The sequence below is a fragment of the Brachionichthys hirsutus genome, chromosome 15 (assembly GCF_040956055.1).
Source record: "Brachionichthys hirsutus isolate HB-005 chromosome 15, CSIRO-AGI_Bhir_v1, whole genome shotgun sequence".
Lineage (NCBI taxonomy): Eukaryota > Metazoa > Chordata > Actinopteri > Lophiiformes > Brachionichthyidae > Brachionichthys > Brachionichthys hirsutus.
Window position 1 is genome coordinate 3247603 of NC_090911.1, and position 19559 is coordinate 3267161.

At 49.5% G+C, this 19559-nt stretch overlaps 1 protein-coding gene across 1 annotated transcript in view; it reads left to right on the forward strand.

Annotated features, from left to right (window-relative positions):
* Nucleotides 1-275: 275 nt before the first annotated feature.
* zswim5 (zinc finger, SWIM-type containing 5) overlaps nucleotides 276-19559 on the forward strand; it is a 41887-nt gene continuing 22603 nt past the window's right edge. Inside the window, exon 1 of the mRNA XM_068748717.1 lies at nucleotides 276-804. Coding sequence (XP_068604818.1) covers nucleotides 294-804 — 511 coding nt within the window. The 5' untranslated portion in view covers nucleotides 276-293. The remainder of the gene's footprint in view (nucleotides 805-19559) is intronic.

Consider the following 19559-nt stretch of genomic DNA (forward strand, 5'->3'; position numbering starts at 1 on the left):
TAATATGCCCAAATGTTCACACATTCATTGTAAAAAAAAAAAACGTACCTCAAACTCTTTTTTAGACGGTAATTGCAATTTCCACCCTGATATGTGACCTATAGTTTTCCTCCAAAGTGTTATTCTAGTCACACAATAACCTGGTAATCGAGTGAAACTAAGAGAGACCTTTATTTTGAAAGTAAAGCGGAAGTCTTGTCTGCGGTCCTTCCCGGCCGCGCGCGCGTCCGCGTCTTCCTGCCGCCGGTCGGTGTCCGTGCACGGTCTGTCTCGTCAGTGTTGATCGGCTCGCCATGGCGGAAGGACGCAGAGAGCAGCCGCATCCTCTCCTCTCCGCGCCGCCGCCCAGCAAGCGACCCTGCCTGCGCCCCGCTCCCCGAGGTCCGGGCCCGGGACACGGCAGTGGCTCACCGAGTTCCCGGCTTCGTTCCCCGGAGTCGCTGCTGGACTGCGCCGCGAAGGCAGTCGCGGAAAAGTGGGCCTTTGAGCGGGTGGAGGAGCGCTTCGAGCGGATCCCGGAGCCCGTCCAGCGCCGCATCGTCTACTGGTCCTTCCCCCGGAACGAAAAGGAGATATGCATGTACTCGTCCTTTCAATGCCGAGTCTCCGGCGACGAGGGTCCTTCGGCGCCGGCCGGGGCGGCTGGGGGCGCCGGGTCCGGAGCGACAGCCGCCGTCGGAGCCACCGCCGGCGCGGGGGCTACTGTGGGGTCAGCGGCAGCAGCGGGGACCGGCGACGGGCTGCCTTTCCGCCGCGGTATCCGGCTGCTGGAGACCGGCGGTGTGGAAAACGTTTTACAAGTCGGTAAGTGGAATATTTCCCTGAAACCGAGCGGAGCGTTTCTGGCTCGAACGCCGCGGACCGTTTCCAAATATGCGCCGCTGGAAGCTTTCCTGGGAACGATCGATGGAAGTTTTTCCTGCGACGTGGAAAGTATGCGAAGCGTCTCCGTTCCTGGCGTGGATCCCCGCCGCGGCGTGGGGGGACGGGGAGCGCTTGTTTTTAACCTGTTCCAGGTTGTTGTTGTTTTTTTTTTACCTTTTTGAGGCGGCCAGCCGCTGCTTTAAAGGGCTTTCGCTGCTCTCCTCCCCCCCCCGGAGCCTCGCCACGCCGTGGGACCGTGGGTCCGTGGGGAGGGGGTTTCCGACGTGTCGACGCACTTTGTTTTTTTTTCTTTTTTTTCTTTTTTACCTCCTCCTCTCTTAGGCCGTCGGTTCTGGTTTGAGCCCCGGTGGAGAGGAAGGGAGGAGGACTCCGCGTTCATTACGCGTGTTTGTGCGCTTTTCCCGTGTTTAAAGCGGGTTTTCCTCGACGCGCCATCCGCGGAGGAAGCCGCTCAAACGCAGAGGAACAAAGGCGGTTATTCGCTCTGATTATGAGTAATCCAACGTTAATCCGACCCCCCCCCCCCCACCACCACCACACACACACACACACACACACACAGTTTTGTGTTTATTTGCTGAGGCAGGTCGGACCGGACAAAGAGCGCAGCCGCAGCCAGCGTGGAAAATGAACGCGGAGCGTGTTTTCTTGTTCTTATCATTAAAGCTGCGTGTAGCTGCGTGTCGCTGCGTGTCGCTGCGTGTCGCTGCGTGTCGCTGCGTGTCGCTGCGTGTCGCTGCGTTAGTCCGCAGCCTCGCAACACAAAAGGCTTCCAGTTGAAATGATCGATCAGCGTCTCGCATTTCCAGCGCTGCAGAGGCAGCATCCAAACAAAGGGCCATTCCGCACAGCTCCATCCCCGCTCGCGTTCTCATTAGCTGCCCCCCCCCCCCAAACGAGCTCAGGCGTGAGGGAGTTTGATGAGCTGAAACCGATGGAGAGTCAGAAAGAATCCCTTTTATGGTTCTTTCTGAGGCCATATGGTGAGAGCCTGTCTGGGGTTTCATGTTGCTCTCAGGTATCCTGGGGGGGGGGCTGTATCTAATGGCATCTGATAAATCGATTCCAGCCATAACGAAATGAAATCCGATCCCTACGGAAGTGATCGTTGCTGTCTGGGAGGTTCCTCGCTGGGCGTCCTGAAGGTTAAATCCCTGGGAGTTGATCTATTACAGCGTTTTCGTGGGATCACTGAAGTTATTGAAGGAGCGCTTGTTCCGGATGTGGTTGGGTTGATTTCCTCCCGGCTTATTGGCTCGCGTGTAAAACTTTAATAAAGCGATGACCTGCTCGAGTCGCTCGACTCGCTGCTCTGGCAGAAGCGACGCGACGTCGCGAGTCTCCTCCAAAGTGGCAAACCTGGCAGGGTTCTAAAATTCAGGCGAAAACAAAGCACGCACCTGTACGCAAACACTTCCTGCCTCGCTGGCCAATCGTTTCCTTTCTGCCTCGAGGTGCGTCCCAACAGCCAGGTACGCGCTTCGGTCTTTCTGTCAACAAAACAAACGCACACTGACGTGTGACATGGAGATAAGACTTGGCCTGTTCTTCACTTTGCAGCCCATGGGGGGGGGGGGGGGCTCGTAGTCGACAGAGATGTGACTTCAGGGCCACTCAAGGAACTTTTTAAAGCGTTATGGATCCTTCAGACATTATTCTGGATGAGCAGCCGCTCTCCTATAGTAATTCCCCTCATGTTTAATTCGCCGGAAAATCCGAGAGGCGAACAAGCAGGAACATTTGAGCCGCATCACGACCTGAACCGGAGTCCCTGCTCCAATGAGCCTCGCGCTCCGTCCTCAGGCTCCTTTTTCTGTTTGCCCAGAGCCGGAGCTACAGTTCCGTATGCCAGAAGGGAACGGTTGCCTCCGTGTCCACAACAGTAGACAAAAGTTTCTATTTCTGTCTCCTCATTCCAAAGAATGAAAACAGTTTACGTGGAGCGAAGTGTCTGAATTCCGTCGATGGCAGCGGATCTCTGCAAACGGACGAGTTTTGAATCTGGGTAAAGACAGACAGAGACTCTGGGTAAAGACGGACAGAGACAGACGTGTCGATCGATGTCCCCCACCTTCATTTGTCTTCTTATTCTCACTGTCACAGAGTTCCAAGAGGCTGGAGCTCATCAGCAACTCACGGCCCGTGTGATTGTAATAATCGCTCCAAGACATAATTACAATAATTAAAGCTAAGCGCGTTTGTATTTTAACCCCCCCCCCCCCCACACACACACACACACACATCACACCACATATGCACGCACCTGTGCATCCAAAGCCCCTTTGCCATAGCCTTATAAAGTCCTCAGAGAGTGGGAGGAAGGGGGGGGGGGGTGTTCTTAAGCTTCGAGTCAAGCTTTGGGATTATTGGGTCATGCTTTGTTACCCAGCTGTAGAAAAAGCCCTCGTTCACAGAAGGTGCGTGTGTGCGTGCGTTGCTGTAATGGGTCCCTCATGCCTTCGAATGAGAGGCAGCTCAGTTGGACGGGATTAAACTGTGTGGACGGTTGGTCACCGTGAGACGTCTCAATATGATGTCCTCAAACTGCAGGTTCTTTAATCGGTGAGTTTCATCTTCTGTTCTCAGATCAGACGTTTTGCAATTTATGCCAAGATCTGCTCAAGCGTGTTCAGGGTTCCCGTCATGCGTGTGCACGTCATGACATGTCGTACGTCCGCTTCTCAACACGTGCAGCCGCGCCGAACTTTCCACGCAGGCTCGGCGTCGTTCCTAACTGCGTGGAATTCTTTTCGTGGGGTTCTGTTCTCTTGTCCTCCGTGATGCGACCGAATATTTAAAGGGGCGAGCTCTAAAACGTAAACGAAATAAATTCCTTCCTGCACGGCTTGTTTGAAGCCCGTGGCTTTAATGGCGCTGTGATTTTCCGCTTGCTCACGTCTCGCTGTGCTTGGTTGGTGATTTTCAGACGGGGTCCACTCTGGTGTAAATCAGCATGTTGGCTGTGATAAAAGACAGGAGGAGGCGGCGTGTTCTTCCTCGCCTGACTCTCAGGACGGAGTCCGCTGATACACGACAGACTTCCGTCTCTGCCCTGCCTTTTTTCTTCCTGTGTTTCCTCTTTGCCTCACATCTTCTGTGCTGTCTTATGAACTTTACAGCCCCTCTGTTTCAGTAAAAGCTGGCTGGCACTTCAAGCGCATTCTGTCTGTCGGCTGGAGTTGTTCCTCACCCCCCCCCCCCCCCCCCCCCCCCGCGTCGTCTCCACCGGGGGGTCGAGGGAGTGTTAGTGGGACGAGGAGAAGCTGGAAAGAGTCGGTCATGACTCCAGTGAGAGGACAGCCTCGCCCGGGGTGTGTGTCTGCCGTCCTTTCCACGCGGGAGGGATTTTGGCTCGTGTTCTTCTGGGTAACCTGAGTAACGTCCTAGAGGTCAGGCGAGCCGGTGGGGGGTGAACTAGGGGGGGTATTTATAGCACTCTGATATGGTTTATTCTCTACACTTGTCTTTACGTTGTGTGTTTTATTTTTCTGAACTTTGCTTAGAGCAGTACTTTGTAAAACTCTAAGCTATTATTCAAATCATCACTTTCACACAGACGAGTCGTACCGTTTTTACCCATCGCTGGAATTATAGCCGCATGTTTGAACATTAATTTGTTCTTTTAAGTGCATTTCTCCATATTTATTTATATGTATTCATCCATTTATAGTCAGTGGAGTCCATTCTGAGCCACAACTTTAGTCACTTCAAGCACACACACATCTTCAGCCCTCCCCGCTGCACAACACATGCAGACGATATTTAATCAGTATAATTAATTCCGTGCCCTCCACCCTCGAAAAGAGACAATCGGTAAAACAAATCGTCCCAGCTCTCGCGTTAGCTCTCGGAGAGGCCTGTGAAAGATGAGGCCATTAGCAAGATTCTCTGTTGTTGTATTCATCAAAGGAGGGGGGGGGGGGGACGGCGAGGCCCCCGTCCTGAAGGCCTGATGGAGAAGCCGCAGCCATTGATTTTTCCTTTGGTCTTAAGTGCTCGACACTTGTGCTAAACTGGGGCCCCAGCGCTGTGATCGTCCGGCCGACGAGCAGCGTGTGCCGTCGGTCCGGCCACAGACCACGCTCTAAGGGTATCCAAGCAACCGGGTATAAGATGGGTAGCAGGGATGTTGGACCTTCTGGGAATCTGGGTCAACATCTGTATCTGCTCTGTTTGGGAGTGTTTGGAAAGACTTGGAGGACACAAATAATATTAATAATAATTCAATTTAGATCTGCCATGAACCGGTTAACAGGATCTCCACAGACGACGGCGATTCCATTCGTGTAATCCAGTGTGTACCTCAGTACCATGTGTACCTAAGTACCGTGTGTACCTAAGTACCACGCAGCTTTATACACACAACATGTTACTGGTCAACATGCTGGATCCTTCCGTGCTTCCAACACCGCTTCTGATTGGTCCACGAGTGTGCGTTTTGTTTCGCCCTGGCCCCCGGGTGTTTCAGACTCCTCCTCGCCGTCTTGTGTGCAGGAGCAGAAGCGTCTTTCTGTGCCTTTGGTTTGGTTTACTCAGCCCGGTCTCACAACAACAACAACCCCCATTGTTTTGTTTCTTTACAGCCGTGTTTGTCAGCTTGTAGTGCTTTTACATTATCTGTCCTTGTAGCTTTTGAAACTGCCGGCCTGCTTGTATTCTCTCGCAGCCGTGTCCACCACCTGCCTTTTATTGGCCGATTTGTTAACTGTAGCCGAACATATTTGGCTCCAGATGATGACGCACAGAGAGCCTGGATGTGTAAGAGAAGCTGAGACGTGAAGGCTGGACTATTGTGTCCTCATTTGTTTCTAATCGCCGAACAAATGTTGGGGAGAGACGGACGTGGACGGACGGACAAAAAGCTGGCAATCCTGTCCTGTCGCCTCGTGTGTCCCAGCGTCTCATGATTATTCATACCAACTTCTCATTTCACAGGAGATTCAGTGAGACGTTTGTTCAAACAGAAAGTGATACCTGTGGCGTGAAACGCGGCGGGAGGGGACATCCAGCATGATTTAAGCGTGGGGCGGGGTGGCGGGGTGGCGGGGGCTCGTAGGAGTAGAGCTCTTTGTACAGGCTGTGATTCTTACTCTGTGGGCTTTTGATTTTGTTGGGGCCTTCAGTATTCACAAATATATCAACTGCCCCACCAGGAGTTTCACCCCAGATAATAAAAACAGCAACTTTGAGTTGTCTTATTCACAAAAAATGCCCCCCCCCCCCCCTGCTTTGTAAGAAGAAAAGCAGCACTCCTGTGCAGCTTTTGATTACTTGGTGGTTGAAGAAGACTCATTCAAGCAGAACGCTTATTGAAGGTGTGTGTGTGTGTGTGTGTGTGTGTGTGTGTGTGTGTGTGTTACAGCTGGACCCACAGCTCCGTAGTCTGGATCCAGCGTGTAGACCAGTAATATCAAATAGGAGTTTATATATCTTGCATATAATAATGACGCTTAGTCTACTTTACGTTTGACCTTTTGACCTTTCCACTCCACATTAATGTCTGTTGTGGGCTGCTGGTTTAGATATGTCTTTTTTTTTGGGGGGGGGGTGCACTTTGAATGCTGCAGTCTTGTACACATTGTGTATGCGCAGAGTGTGAATACAGAACACGCTATTAGGGCCTTGAAGGTAAATGGATTGTCGTTTCTTGTTGCACATCTGTGGCGTTTTGCACGCAGCACCAATGTCCTGCTTTGTGTGAGCCAGTTGTGACTGTTTTAGAGTCGGTGCTGATGCTTTCCATCTCCCCTTTGAATGCAGCGACTGTGCTTTATTGTGTTGGCCGTCTCCGCTTGAAGTGGGCGGCGGTAAATCACAGATATCAGGCACCGAGCGTCATCACTCCTCTTATGACTGCATGCACAGATGTGTATTGCAGCTCGCGCCAGCATCCTATGTGCTTTTCCAATCTGAGCAGCACTCAGAGCCACTTTCATCAACAGTGCTATTACTGCCAACAAGAGCGACGAGGGCCCGCAGGACTCCGCTGTGTGAGAGACATCCATTAGAGTTGGATTAGGAACTATTTCCATACATTTGGTTGCCTTTGATCTGAGGAAATGGGAGTCGACAACGGAGCCGCATGTTCTTTTTCTTTCTGCCTGCATGCAGCTTATTATGGTCAGATGTGCTCCTTCACTTCATGGTTCTGACATGCTCCTTTCAGATGACTATTTTTTTTTGTCCTCACTTAATATGCGATTCATGAGCAGAAATGTCTTTAAGTGGTTTGATCTTTTCTGACTGCAAAGCTTTGTCTCCTCCCCTGGTCATTTTTAAAATGTCTTTGTTCCCTTTCTCTCCCCAAAGGTGTGCATTCGGTTTTCAAGGGGGCACTTAGTGATACAACTCGGAATAATTATATCACTTAGACCCCAGTCTGTTTTTATGCTAATTCAGACTGTCAGTGCATCATAAGTAAGTCCCACCATATCAGTCTTTCTGGCGATGACTCCACGGGCAACAAACCGTTGGAATATGGCGATAATTACACAACTGTATTCTGATGTCTTAGCAGAAAATTGCTAACCATATTAGCGATAAATGCAGCAGCATCTTTATTGTGGGCCTGTTGCGCCTAAATGTCGGTTGCTAACAATGCTAAACCAATCCCACCGTGAGACATTTTGTCTCTCTCGTTCTATCTCGCTTCTTTTTTTGTATATTATTCCGGTGTTTTCGTCGACCTTTCTGCTACGGCCCATTAGGCTGGAGTCTCACCATCAATGGGATGAGAACGGTAGGGATGAGCGGCAAAGAGGAGAACGGTAGGGAGAGGGACGGAGACGGGGGAGTGGGGGGGACAGGATGTGAAGGTAGGAGGGAGACTCGAGCTGATAGATAAACGTGTCGATTTTATCAAAGAAGTGAGTGTTGGCACGCTGCGTTTGAGTTTATTGTAAAGTGGCACGCGTCATGAAAAAGGTTGCCGGCCCCCCCGGTTCATACGACGTTTGAACCCGGAGCGTTTAGACTGCCCCCGCCGATGAGGCCGGTCGGTGACTGTCCGTCACTGGACGCACAGCACAGGCTGCTTAACTCCACTCTGAGGACGGAGGCTATTCGGCCCAGAATGGCCTATTGTCTTTGTCCCTGTTCCTTTGCTCTGTTCTGCGGTGTGTGTGTTTCTGTGTGTGTACCGTATATATTTGTCGAAGTGATTCCAAGTGTCGGCATGTGTCAGTGAATACAGCGTAGACGTCGTGTTGTAATAGGATTAGGCGCTTACACCACAGGACTATTGTAGTTTCTGTGTGTGAGTGTGTGTTGGAGGATGACATCGCTTGTGTGTATTGTGTGTATTGTGTGCTTGTCTTGTTAGGTTAATGTCTTTTTTTGTTTGTTTTGTTCTTTAAGTTTTGACCTTGACAGATATTGTTGAATACAGCAAAAATACATCCTATCTTAGCTCCTCCTTTGTCCTCAACTCTGCTTTGTTCCACACACACACACACACACACACACACACACACACACACACACACACACACACACACACAGTGATCTGTACGTTCCCTTCTATTTTGATTTTAAAGTCTAATTTTCACCTAGTTAAATTTTGCTTAAAAAGGGGAAATGTGTTGCACTCAGCACTTTTTCTGCCACGGCAGCAGAAAGAACATCTTTGTGAGTACATAGTGTGTGTGTGTGTGTGTGTGCGTGCGTGCATATGTGTGTGTGTAAATCAGTGTTCAAAGTGTTGCACGTTATCATTGGGATGAAACGCCACGGCCGGAACAATAGGATTAGAGCTGCGTTTATGAAAGAAGCAATTAATTGGTATCTTGTCTCATCTGCTGCTGCTGCTGAAAAGTCCTTCCATAGTTCCTAGTTTCTCTTCTTCCTCCTCCCAGAAGGTGTCTGCAGGTTCCATGTAGAAGCCGCGGATTGCGCTGCGTCCTTGGGTTGGGTTCATGAGGCAGGAAGCAGCAGATGGCCTGAATGCAAGAGGTTGCTGTTCTGTTTTAATTTGTGGCTCTGATGAATTCCCAACTGTTCCCATACACACTAAACTATTCAACTCCTCAACTAGCTGACCCCGGCCTCCATCGCTAGGGGGGTTCTGATGCCATTTAACCACTGCTTTTGTTGGAGGGGTCTATAGCTGAGCCAGACACACCTTTTAACTTACAAAGAGCATTCAGTTTGAAGCCAGTGGCTACTGAGGCCTGGGGCCACTGTGTGCGTGTCATGGTGGGAAAACGCAAAAGGCCATGATCAGTACCTCCTTCACTGTCCCCCCCCCCACACACACACACACCTTGTTGCTTTGTCGGTTGTCATGTCTCCCTCAAAGCTGAGGTTCTAATGACTAGAACAAAACGAATAATGTGAATCTATGAATAGCAATAAAAGCAGCTTCGTGTCATTTTCAAACGGGGCTGCCATTTCCAGAACCTCTGGCAGTTTGTTTCTGTTGAATGTCTGAGGTGAAACGGGGCACTAGCTTCAGAGTGTTGCCAGGTGACCGAAGGAGACCGATCAATAGACGGCTGCTGAGCAGATCGCCTGAAGAATGCCTTTGATATTGAATCCCACGAAGCAGAGAGTCATTTTTCTAAAATGCCAGAAAGGTCATCCAGAGCTCGACGGGGCCAGTTCTGAAGGCTTTGCTCGGGATCCTGTTGGTTTACTTTCACAGGAAACTACATTCCACATCCTGACAATGCACCAATGTTCTTTTCTCAGTGAAGGAATGGCCTGCTCCGCTCTGCCTCTGATTGGCTGGCACTTACTAAAGGCAAATCGCAGCTTTCATTTTTATTAATTATTAAAAAATGTTTTAATCATTTTTGTGTAATTTCTTTATTCCCTTGGCAGTTCTGTGTATCAGATTTCAACCTGGTTTAGCGCCTTTGAGCTTCTTGTTTTGGATGGTCTCCCGACCGTTCCGTTGACCTCATTTCTGGCAGCCAGCAGCTGCTGTCATGGAAAGGTCTGATGAATCCCCACCCTGTTCTACCCCATGCAGCAGAGAGAGAGAGAGATGAACAAGAAGTGCTTTATGAGTCACCACCTACAGACTAATGACAGCAGAGCAGCAGGACCAACACGCTGCAGCAGTAAAGGACGTAAACTAAATCTATGCTGCTAATTCTGTGCTCCGCTTTCTGCACCTGTTCAGTGTCTTGGCACCAGCGAAATCTTTTCCAGGAGCTAAAGGTGCAGCAGGAGGTGGCTGCTCCTCACTGCTGGAGACGCCACATTAATGACACAACAGGATGCTCCTACTCCATTTGCTATTCTCAAGCAGGTGGGGTAGAGTTAGATTTACCTTCAGAATGACAGTTTTTTTTATTGCCGTGCGCTACATATAATAAAAAGGCTACAACCCTTAAAGTTCCTAAGTGGAAACAACCACACTAAAAGTACTTGCCACCGGGCCTTTGGAGTCGTGTCTCTCCAGTACTTAGGCATGGCTGTCTGCTAACTGCTGGGGAGTTCCCCTGTTTGTCTGTCTTCTCCCTGAGGAGCTCACATTGAAAGAACCGTGTGTGTGTGTGCGTGCGTGCACAAGGATCGGCTGCTGTGATGTTTCTATTTTTTTTATTCAAAGACACTGAAAGCATCTGTAAGAGCTTAGTCTCGTCTCACACTGTGTGAACCTGACTCCCCCCCCCCCCCCCCCCCCACAGCTGCAAAACGTCGAGCTCCTCTCCGTCGTCCGTCCTGCTGGACTGTAGGATTTCAATCCTCGCTAATGATTGCTGCAACTTCCTGTCGCAGAGACGGAGGCGATGCGCTTCTCTACAGAACGACGACAGAAGATATGAGCTGCACAGACACGGCTGGGTTTACACACACACACACACACACACACACACACACACACACACACACACACACACACACACACGTTTGTTCCCTGTGGGTTTAAAGTCAGACGAGACTCTTTCTGTGTCAAACCAGAGGCATTTCCAGTTTGCAGGTGTGTTGATCAATGCTGTGTGCAAACACACCTGAAGTCTGGTTGCTAGCTGTGTGTGTGTGTGTGTGTGTGTGTGTGTGTGTGACTGTGTGTTGGCATACATGTGTGCATCCTCTTTATTTGTTGTACAAGAAAATGCAGACGACAGCCGCATCATTAAATATTTTCTTCCTGTTCATGTTTGATGGTTGATGATGATGATGGTGATTCCTTACACGCCTCCCTGATCAGTGAATATTTTCATGATTGTCTTTCCTCTAAAAATCTAGTTCTATATCGAACTTTTACTTTTTATTCTTTTTACCACAGTGCCCATCTCAACATGAGAGATTAATTGTATTAGAAAACGCTATTTGATTAACGCGATGTACCGCGTGAAATGTTTGTTCCTTAGAATCAGTAGGTTTATTTTGAATAAATGATGATCAACGAATTGTGAAGCTCCAGTCTTTACCTGGGGAGGCTCTCTTTAGCCTTCCTGTAATCTTTCCCTAATTTCCACTGGGATTCTGACACCTTAATGGTTCCTGTGGGGAAACTGGCTCTGCTCATGGTTTCACCCTGATATCGCTGCACGTTAGATTCTGTTCAGGGTTTAGCTGCGGCTCTGGACCAGGAGACCACATATTTGTGTTTGGAGAACCGTCCCAGCATTCTCTGCTAATTAAAGGCAGACCAGGCCGTGCCTCGAAGCTTACTGGTCTCCATGCAGGCCTGTCTTTCCAAGCTTGATTGATTAATTAATTTCTTACTGGGACGGAGATAACAGGATTAGAGCTCCAAGCATCCAGGAGTCGGTAGGGAGGCAGGGGGGCCTTTAACCCCTCCCTTTTCCTCTGTGTGTGTGTGTGTGATTCATTTCTGTTCTTGCCAGATGGGGCAAGTCTTTCTTCTAAGGAAATAAAAAAGGAACCCCCCCCCCAACATTCTCCATTACTCATCCCCGTTCCAGTCGTCCGCTTTGCGCTGCATTGTTGGGGTTCCACCACACAACACTCTGCTTTCTATTGATTATGGTTGATTACTATTCACTGGCGACTTATACCCAGGTAACAACTCACTTGAAAAAGACCGTCACGCCTCATTTCTTCCTTCTTGTGTATTGATGTAGCTTAAATCACGATATTGTTGTCAAAGTTCTCATGAGTATCGTCCAACTGGAGCGTTGAGTAAAAGTCCCCCTGACAGCCTGGACTATTGAACGACGGCCTGGACTATTGAACGACGGCCTGGACTATTGAACGACGGCCTGGACTATTGAAGGACGACCTGGACTATTGAAGGACGACCTGGACTATTGAACGGCGGCCTGGACTATTGAGCGACGGCCTGGACTATTGAAAGACGGCCCGGACTATTGAAAGACGGCCCGGACTATTGAACGACGGCCCGGACTATTGAAAGACGGCCCGGACTATTGAACGACGGCCCGGACTATTGAACGACGGCCCGGACTATTGAGCGACGGCCCGGACTATTGAGCGACGGCCTGGACTATTGAGCGACGGCCTGGACTATTGAGCGACGGCCTGGACTATTGAAAGACGGCCTGGACTATTGAAAGACGGCCTGGACTATTGAAAGACGGCTGGACTATTGAAAGACGGCCCGGACTATTGAAAGACGGCCCGGACTATTGAACGACGGCCCGGACTATTGAACGACGGCCCGGACTATTGAACGACGGCCCGGACTATTGAAAGACGGCCCGGACTATTGAAAGACGGCCCGGACTATTGAAAGACGGCCCGGACTATTGAAAGACGGCCCGGACTATTGAAAGACGGCCCGGACTATTGAAAGACGGCCCGGACTATTGAACGACGGCCCGGACTATTGAACGACGGCCCGGACTATTGAACGACGACCCGGACTATTGAACGACGGCCTGGCCTATTGAACGACGGCCTGGACTATTGAACGACGGCCCGGCCTATTGAGCGACGGCCTGGACTATTGAGCGACGGCCTGGACTATTGAGCGACGGCCTGGACTATTGAAGCTCAAACGTGGAACTGCCTCTCGTCTGAAACGGAATGCTGCTTGGTGTAGTTGCATATATTCGAGTAATAAAGTATCGACTTCTTCCTTGGTGTATTCTGATACGAAACAATGTCTATTCTCAAAAGACATTGGAATAGCACATTTACAGTTGATGAAAGCTTTGGCTCCTCCCCTGAACTTTATTGATCCGACGTATCGCAACTACAAGAATGTCGAGCTTTCCATGTCAGTTCATTGCATGCAGACAGAATGCAAAATTAACAAGCGTTGTCACATCCCGCCCCACCAGTGTTAAGATGCTCCGTGCCCCCCCCCCCCCCCCCCCCCCCCTATGAAGCCCCCTGTCAGTTCACGGGTACCTGCGAGGATCCACGTGACTCAATTCAAACGCCATAATGCAGTAGAAACGGAACACACGCTACCTGTATGGCTGATGACCTGAAGATGACACAAACCAGCTCGTATCAACACTGAGAAATCACACTGAAGTGAATTTGTGTCACCGTTGTTCTGTCTATACGAAGGACGGGTCTTTGTCGCAGCGCTTTGGTGCGATCGCTGTGTAAAAATGGCTTCAGTCTATTGGCACCCATCTCTGCTACTCTGGAGCTACCAACAGCATGCGTCCCAGGAATGCAAGCTTTGCAGGTCATTGTGTTTGGCACGTGGCCACTACCTATCCTATGCTGCACACACACACACACACACACACACCCACACACACACACACACTAGCCTGACTCCTGCCTTCGCAGACGGCTCCTGCTGAGTAAGGAGGCCCCCTTTGTGTTCTGCTCTGGTCCTCACGGGTCCACGCCGCCGTCGTGGATCATTGGATACGTAACTCCCGGCCATGCCAGTCGGTTTCCTGACGCCAGCCCTCATGCTATCAAACCCTTCTGTGGGCCGCGCTGCGGCACCTCCGCTCGGCGGCGTGGGATTGGATCGACACGTTGCAACTGGATGTGGAGTTTTCAACATCAGCCATTAGTCACATATTTAATCTCCTGCTGGCAGTAATGTCTCAACAGCTAAGAATTAAAGGCGGAGTCCTGGGGATTCGGTTAGCTGCTTTTAGCCTTCAGGTATAGACGGCTTCACACAGTGTGTGGACAGGCTTGAACAGTGACTAATATTCATTCAACTTGTCATAGATGAGGACGCAGCCTGAACACATGGCGGGTTCTGGAGCATGGATTTAGTAGCGCGTCGCTGCTTTGACCATCGTTCAGGAACCGACACGCCGACGCTGGCTGTTGATTAAGAGGCAGCTAAATGGAATGATGTCTGAGTCACGGGGACGAGTGTTAAGCTGTTTGCTTCCTGTAAACCGTACGATGACTACTGTTCTCACAGCCACGGAGATAATGACGGTACTCGGGGCCAGGCGGGGTGTTCGGTCCTCTCTGAGACGATTACAGCTCTACTTTAGAGGTTATTCCTGGAATGGGGGAAACGGACACACACGGTTCTGTTTTAGCAGAGGTATGAGAATGAAGGTTGAATATTGCTGGAGCTGATTCGTGCTTTTTGTCTTTCAATAAAGCCGTATTTTAATGACTTTATTTGCTTGGTGTTCAGTGCTTTTATGTGATTTATGTGAACAAAGCCAGCTTTTGCAAACAGACGCTCGTCCTCTGCTCTGCCTGAACAAAAGTGCTTTGCATACGGACAATATTCACCTTTCTCTTATCAGTCCTTGAACCGTTTAGCATCGAAAGGTCTGATTTTTATCACCTCTGGAATGTATTTTCCAACCAGCATGAAATGCTCAGGTTCTCCGGCCATGGAGGATTTCATTAAAGAAAGATGATTAGAAGGACGTTTTTAACTTAAACGTGTTTCACATCATTTTTATTTCTTATCTGAGAATAATTTTATATAAATAAATTAACAACTTGCCCCAAATTCCCAACATATCAATGGCAGGTGCAGTAAAGTTTACAAAAAATAAGTTAGGAAAATCTGAATAGTGTAATACTTGTGTGTAGAATTTCATTTTTTTTTTTTTTTTTATAAGTTTTTGATTTCTTCTCTGGAAATGAAATGTGGCACTGATGAATCGATGGGACGGACACGCCCATCCCCGTAGATCCCTCGGATGCTTTAGGTTGGTTCTATTCTTCATCTTCATTTTAGTCTTCTTTCTGTCACATTTGTGTTATTTGGAGTCGCAAGGAGAGAATTATATAAATTCAAGAAATTATATTTTAACTAGAAATCGCTCATCCTTGCTGGATTTTGTACCTTTTTTTGTGCCGTTTTATGTATTTTTTATGAACGGTGTTTATCAGGCAGCTGCACCGGGTAGCACGGCTCAGACCACACAGCATTTGCGGTAACTGTTACTGTCTCCTTGGTGACGTGTGAAAGCCTCCAGGGATACTGGTTAAACAGCAGCAGTCGTGTTCGCCACCGTCTCTGCTGGTTTCCCATTGGCTCTCTGGGAGCTCGTCCAATGTGCGCGAGCTTTGTCCAGAACGTGCCCGTTGCTGCGGCGGAGAGGCCGAACCTTTTAATGCTGGTGCACATCTGCATCGTTACACGCTCATTAGTCGATGCAGTTTCATGGGAAACTGTGAGATAATGTGGACAGCAATAATGAGAACTGTTTCCAATAACCAGCGATATTCATTCATCCTGAAGCTAAAGATTTGTCAGGCCTTGACTAGTGTTTTTACATCTATTTTTTTTAATGCATTAAAACACTGAATAACAGGAGCTACACTTTGGGAACAATCCTGTCCCAGATTTTTCGAGCGGCTCCCTCCTCGGCTGCCAAATGAGTCTCGTTCAGATTCCTGTGCGTTTCTCTTCCCACTCTGGCTCCCAGTTTGAAGAGGGGATCCTGTTGTGCATCCCAGCACTGGAATCTGAAGAACACCACTCTTTCTCAGCATTGAGCCCTTACACAGTTTCAGTTTCCTTGGTACCTGAGAAGAGGGCGAGCGATTGTTTACCTCTGCGTGCGTCCTGACGGCTGCATGTGCACGTCCCCGTTCCGTTGTCAGGCCGATGACGGGCTGGTTTGTCCCACGCCTGGCGGTGCCGGGCCAGCCGGCTGTCGCTCACGCTGGTGTTTTGTGCCAGGCGCGGTATTCAGCCTGCGACGGTCATTGTGGTGAAGAGCGTTTGCGTCGCACTCCCCCCGTGTGCCCTTTTGTGTGTCTGTGTGCTGTGTGGCGGTGACCTTGTGAGGGGAGAAGCAGAAACATGAGTGGGTACAGAGCAATTAGAAATAAAACACTGCTATGCGTAATATCCACTGACGTCTGGCGTGGAACCAACGATAACCCAGTTCCTTGTTTGTTGTTAGACAAAAGAGCTGAGCGCCCTTCAGCCCGGAAGGGGGGCGCTGCCGTGTCGGATGCATTTCTAGTTGTCGAGCTCCGTTTCTACTCTAAAGAGTTTGATGCCATTCAGAGTAATGATATCATCAGTGTGTTCTCAGTCATATTTATTGAAACTCCATTGATCCGATGTAAGAACTGAGCGGCCTGCATCTGGAAAGTTCCGTTAAAGAACATTGAGACAGCGAGGTCTTAGATTGACGTGTCGGGCTGCGGATGAATGCGGGACGTTCCCTCTGAAGTCGGTTTGGTCCGGTCCAGGGTTCGGATGAATGCGGGACGTGCCCTCTGAAGTCGGTTTGGTCCGGTCCAGGGTTCGGATGAATGCGGGACGTGCCCTCTGAAGTCGGTTTGGTCCGGTCCAGGGTTCGGATGAATGCGGGACGTGCCCTCTGAAGTCGGTTTGGTCCGGTCCAGGGTTCGGATGAATGCGGGACGTGCCCTCTGAAGTCGGTTTGGTCCGGTCCAGGGTTCGGATGAATGCGGGACGTGCCCTCCGAAGTCGGTTTGGTCCGGTCCAGGGTTCGGATGAATGCGGGACGTGCCCTCTGAAGTCGGTTTGGTCCGATGCTCAGCTTGAAAAGAAGAAAAAGCCGTGATGATATTTGAAGTGGGAAATGAGAAGCTGCTATGCCCCCAGTTGTTCTGACGGCTTGTGGTCTGGTAAACCCCCCCCCCCCCGCCCTCCCCTCGCAACAGGAGCCGGTCGTGTCTGACGCCTGATTCTGTGTGAATTCATGGCCGTTTGAGATCCTTTACTTTGTCCCAGCAAACATTGCTGATCCTCACTACTGGGATTCTTTCCAGGTAAAGCCGGAGAACTGGTCAGTCAACAACTAACTGGTGAACCAGTTAATGTTTCCGTCTAGTGGTGAAGACGCGCTAGTCGTCATGTTGCTGTTTTGCTGAAGATGCCAGAAGTGAAACAAGCCTGTCCTTTGTTAGCTTTCATGTGTGACAGCTGACAGACAGGCGGAACGTCACGGTTATGCAACAGTCATGGTTTGGATTTCTTTTCATTCAACTGAACCGGAACTCTTGAGCGGCGCTCCTGACTGACGGACGACGACTGGAGTGCCGCGGCAGAGCGTCTCGTAAGAAGTTGATTGGCTAGTTCCCTCCTTTGGTGACCCACGGGAGGACATACAGTATTTTAAGTGTCCATTCATGCATATTCATCATGAACGGACACTCTGCAGCCCCCCCCCCCCCCCCCCCTTTACCTTCTGCTGCCTTATGTGTCCAAAACTGCTTTTAAATCTACATAATTCAGATTGAAGTGCCTTTCAAATGGCCTCCTCTGCTCTGACACTCCAGAAACAAGGGAGAAACACACTTGTTAATCAGGCTCTTTGTGTGTGTGTGTGTGTGTGTGTGTGTGTGATGGTGACACACAAACAGGCGGATGAAAGGATGAAACAACTGTGGAAAAGATAGTTTGAAGACACTATGTGCATTAACATTACAGATGCCATTTATATGCATGCAATTAAAAGAGTTTCTGACGTGCAATGAGGCCTTTATTTTTAGAGGATGTCCTGAAGCCGAAGCAGGATTCATGGTCCCCTCAGACTTTTACAAACCAAGGCCTCTATTCATGGAATGCACGCTTTTCTTCTTGGCATCTTCAAAAGGGCACCGTAGTCGTCTGAACCTGCCCCCCACCCCACATCCCCCTGGACCTCGTTGTATGAAAGTCTTCAGACCAAGAAAAGAACATACCATAAAAGCTCTGAACTTCAATCAGTCTGCAGAAACACGACCAGCGTTATCACGATCTTCTTACTCTTCAAAGACTGATCAATCACATCGTAACTATATGCAGTGGAAGCTTTCACATCGCTGCTGCTCGGGGGGGGGGCTCACCCAGGATTGTCCTGTTGTTAGCGCCAAGGCAAAAGTTTAAGTTCTGCAAAGCACAAGTAAACTCACGCGAAGGCTTTGTTGTGTCAAGACTCGTTTCTCAGCGATTTCTGCTGAAAGAGCTCACTGAAGCATAAAAGAATGCAGGTCGAGGTTGCCTTTATTTAAGTGTGCTTTCACAATAGCAGTTTTCAGTGCCGGGGGGGGAAATACCAGGAAGTAAGGAGTGACTGGCAAAAAGGAGCACTTCATTCCCCCGACAACTGAACGGGCCTAAAAGTATATCGACAGCTTTAGCTTTAGCTGAATGAGGATTAAAAGAAATCATATTGTGCTTATTTGAGATGCATCAGCATCAAAACACAACACAGACAAATCTATCTACAGATGTAGCCTCAGGGTTGTTGCTGGTAGCCCCTCGTTGTCCACACAGAGGTGATTGGAAAGCATGCACCACGCTAAATTCAAGTGGTGTGTGTGTGCGTGTGTGGGGGGGGGGGGGGGGGGCAGAGAGAGACTGAATGAATGACTAGTGATTGGAAACCTTTTTCTTTTGTAATTTCAAGTCTCTACCAGAGAGCACCGTTTACTAGCCTGCCCTCCTTTGTTCTGCGCGTGTGTGTGTGTGTGTGTGTGTGTGTGTGTGTGTGTGCGCGCTCACACATTATTTGTGCCCTCGTGTGACAGTTGACATTATCAGATGATTGCTCCCACGACTCATCTGTTTGCTGGTGTGTGGTTCTCTATACGACAGCTGACCTTATTGGAACCACTATTGTGTCTGTGTGTGCCTGTGTGTGTGCGTGTGTGTGTGTGAGCTGACATCGCCTGATATCTTGTCCGTGATCGTTTCCCGTTCAAACGTGGCCTGTGGAATGACAGTACGATGCTTTTCGTGTGGTCAAACCAGGATTTCCTTAGTGAGATTTCTCTTTGTGTTTCTTCTTCTTCTTCTTCTACTCGTTGTTTACAGAACTTAGAAGAAGTCTTTGTTGTTGCATCTTGTTATGGGTTTGACTTTTTCTCCGGGGACAAATCATGTAGCTGAGATTCAACGCCGAGATACAGAAAAGGGCGTTGTAATACTGAGAGGTTAGGCAACAGCAAAGCTACTCTCAAATGGCTCTGTAAGGAGGTGCAGGAGACGAGTGTTGGTTTTGGACCTGGGGGGGTCCCCAGGCGACGGTGCATGGAGTGAGCATGTTGCTGCAGGTAACCAGGAAGTAGTTCATCACAAATGTTGGTCCAGTCCAGCGTGCCTCTGAGCAGCCCTGAAACGCTGCTTTGAGCACAGCCTCACACTAAATCAAGCGTGCGGGGGCTGCAGTGACAGATTCTTTTATTGGAAACAAATATATGGGCTTCCTTTGGAGAATAAAGCTCACTTTGTCAAGCTTGATCCCAGCTTTACATTTGATGTGGATAGCCTGCAGCCTCCAATATACGGTAGCTCTACCAGCCCCCCCTCTGAGAGAGCATCGCTCTCCTGATCGGGTTACTTCACCTTATTCTCCTCGATGGGCTCCTGA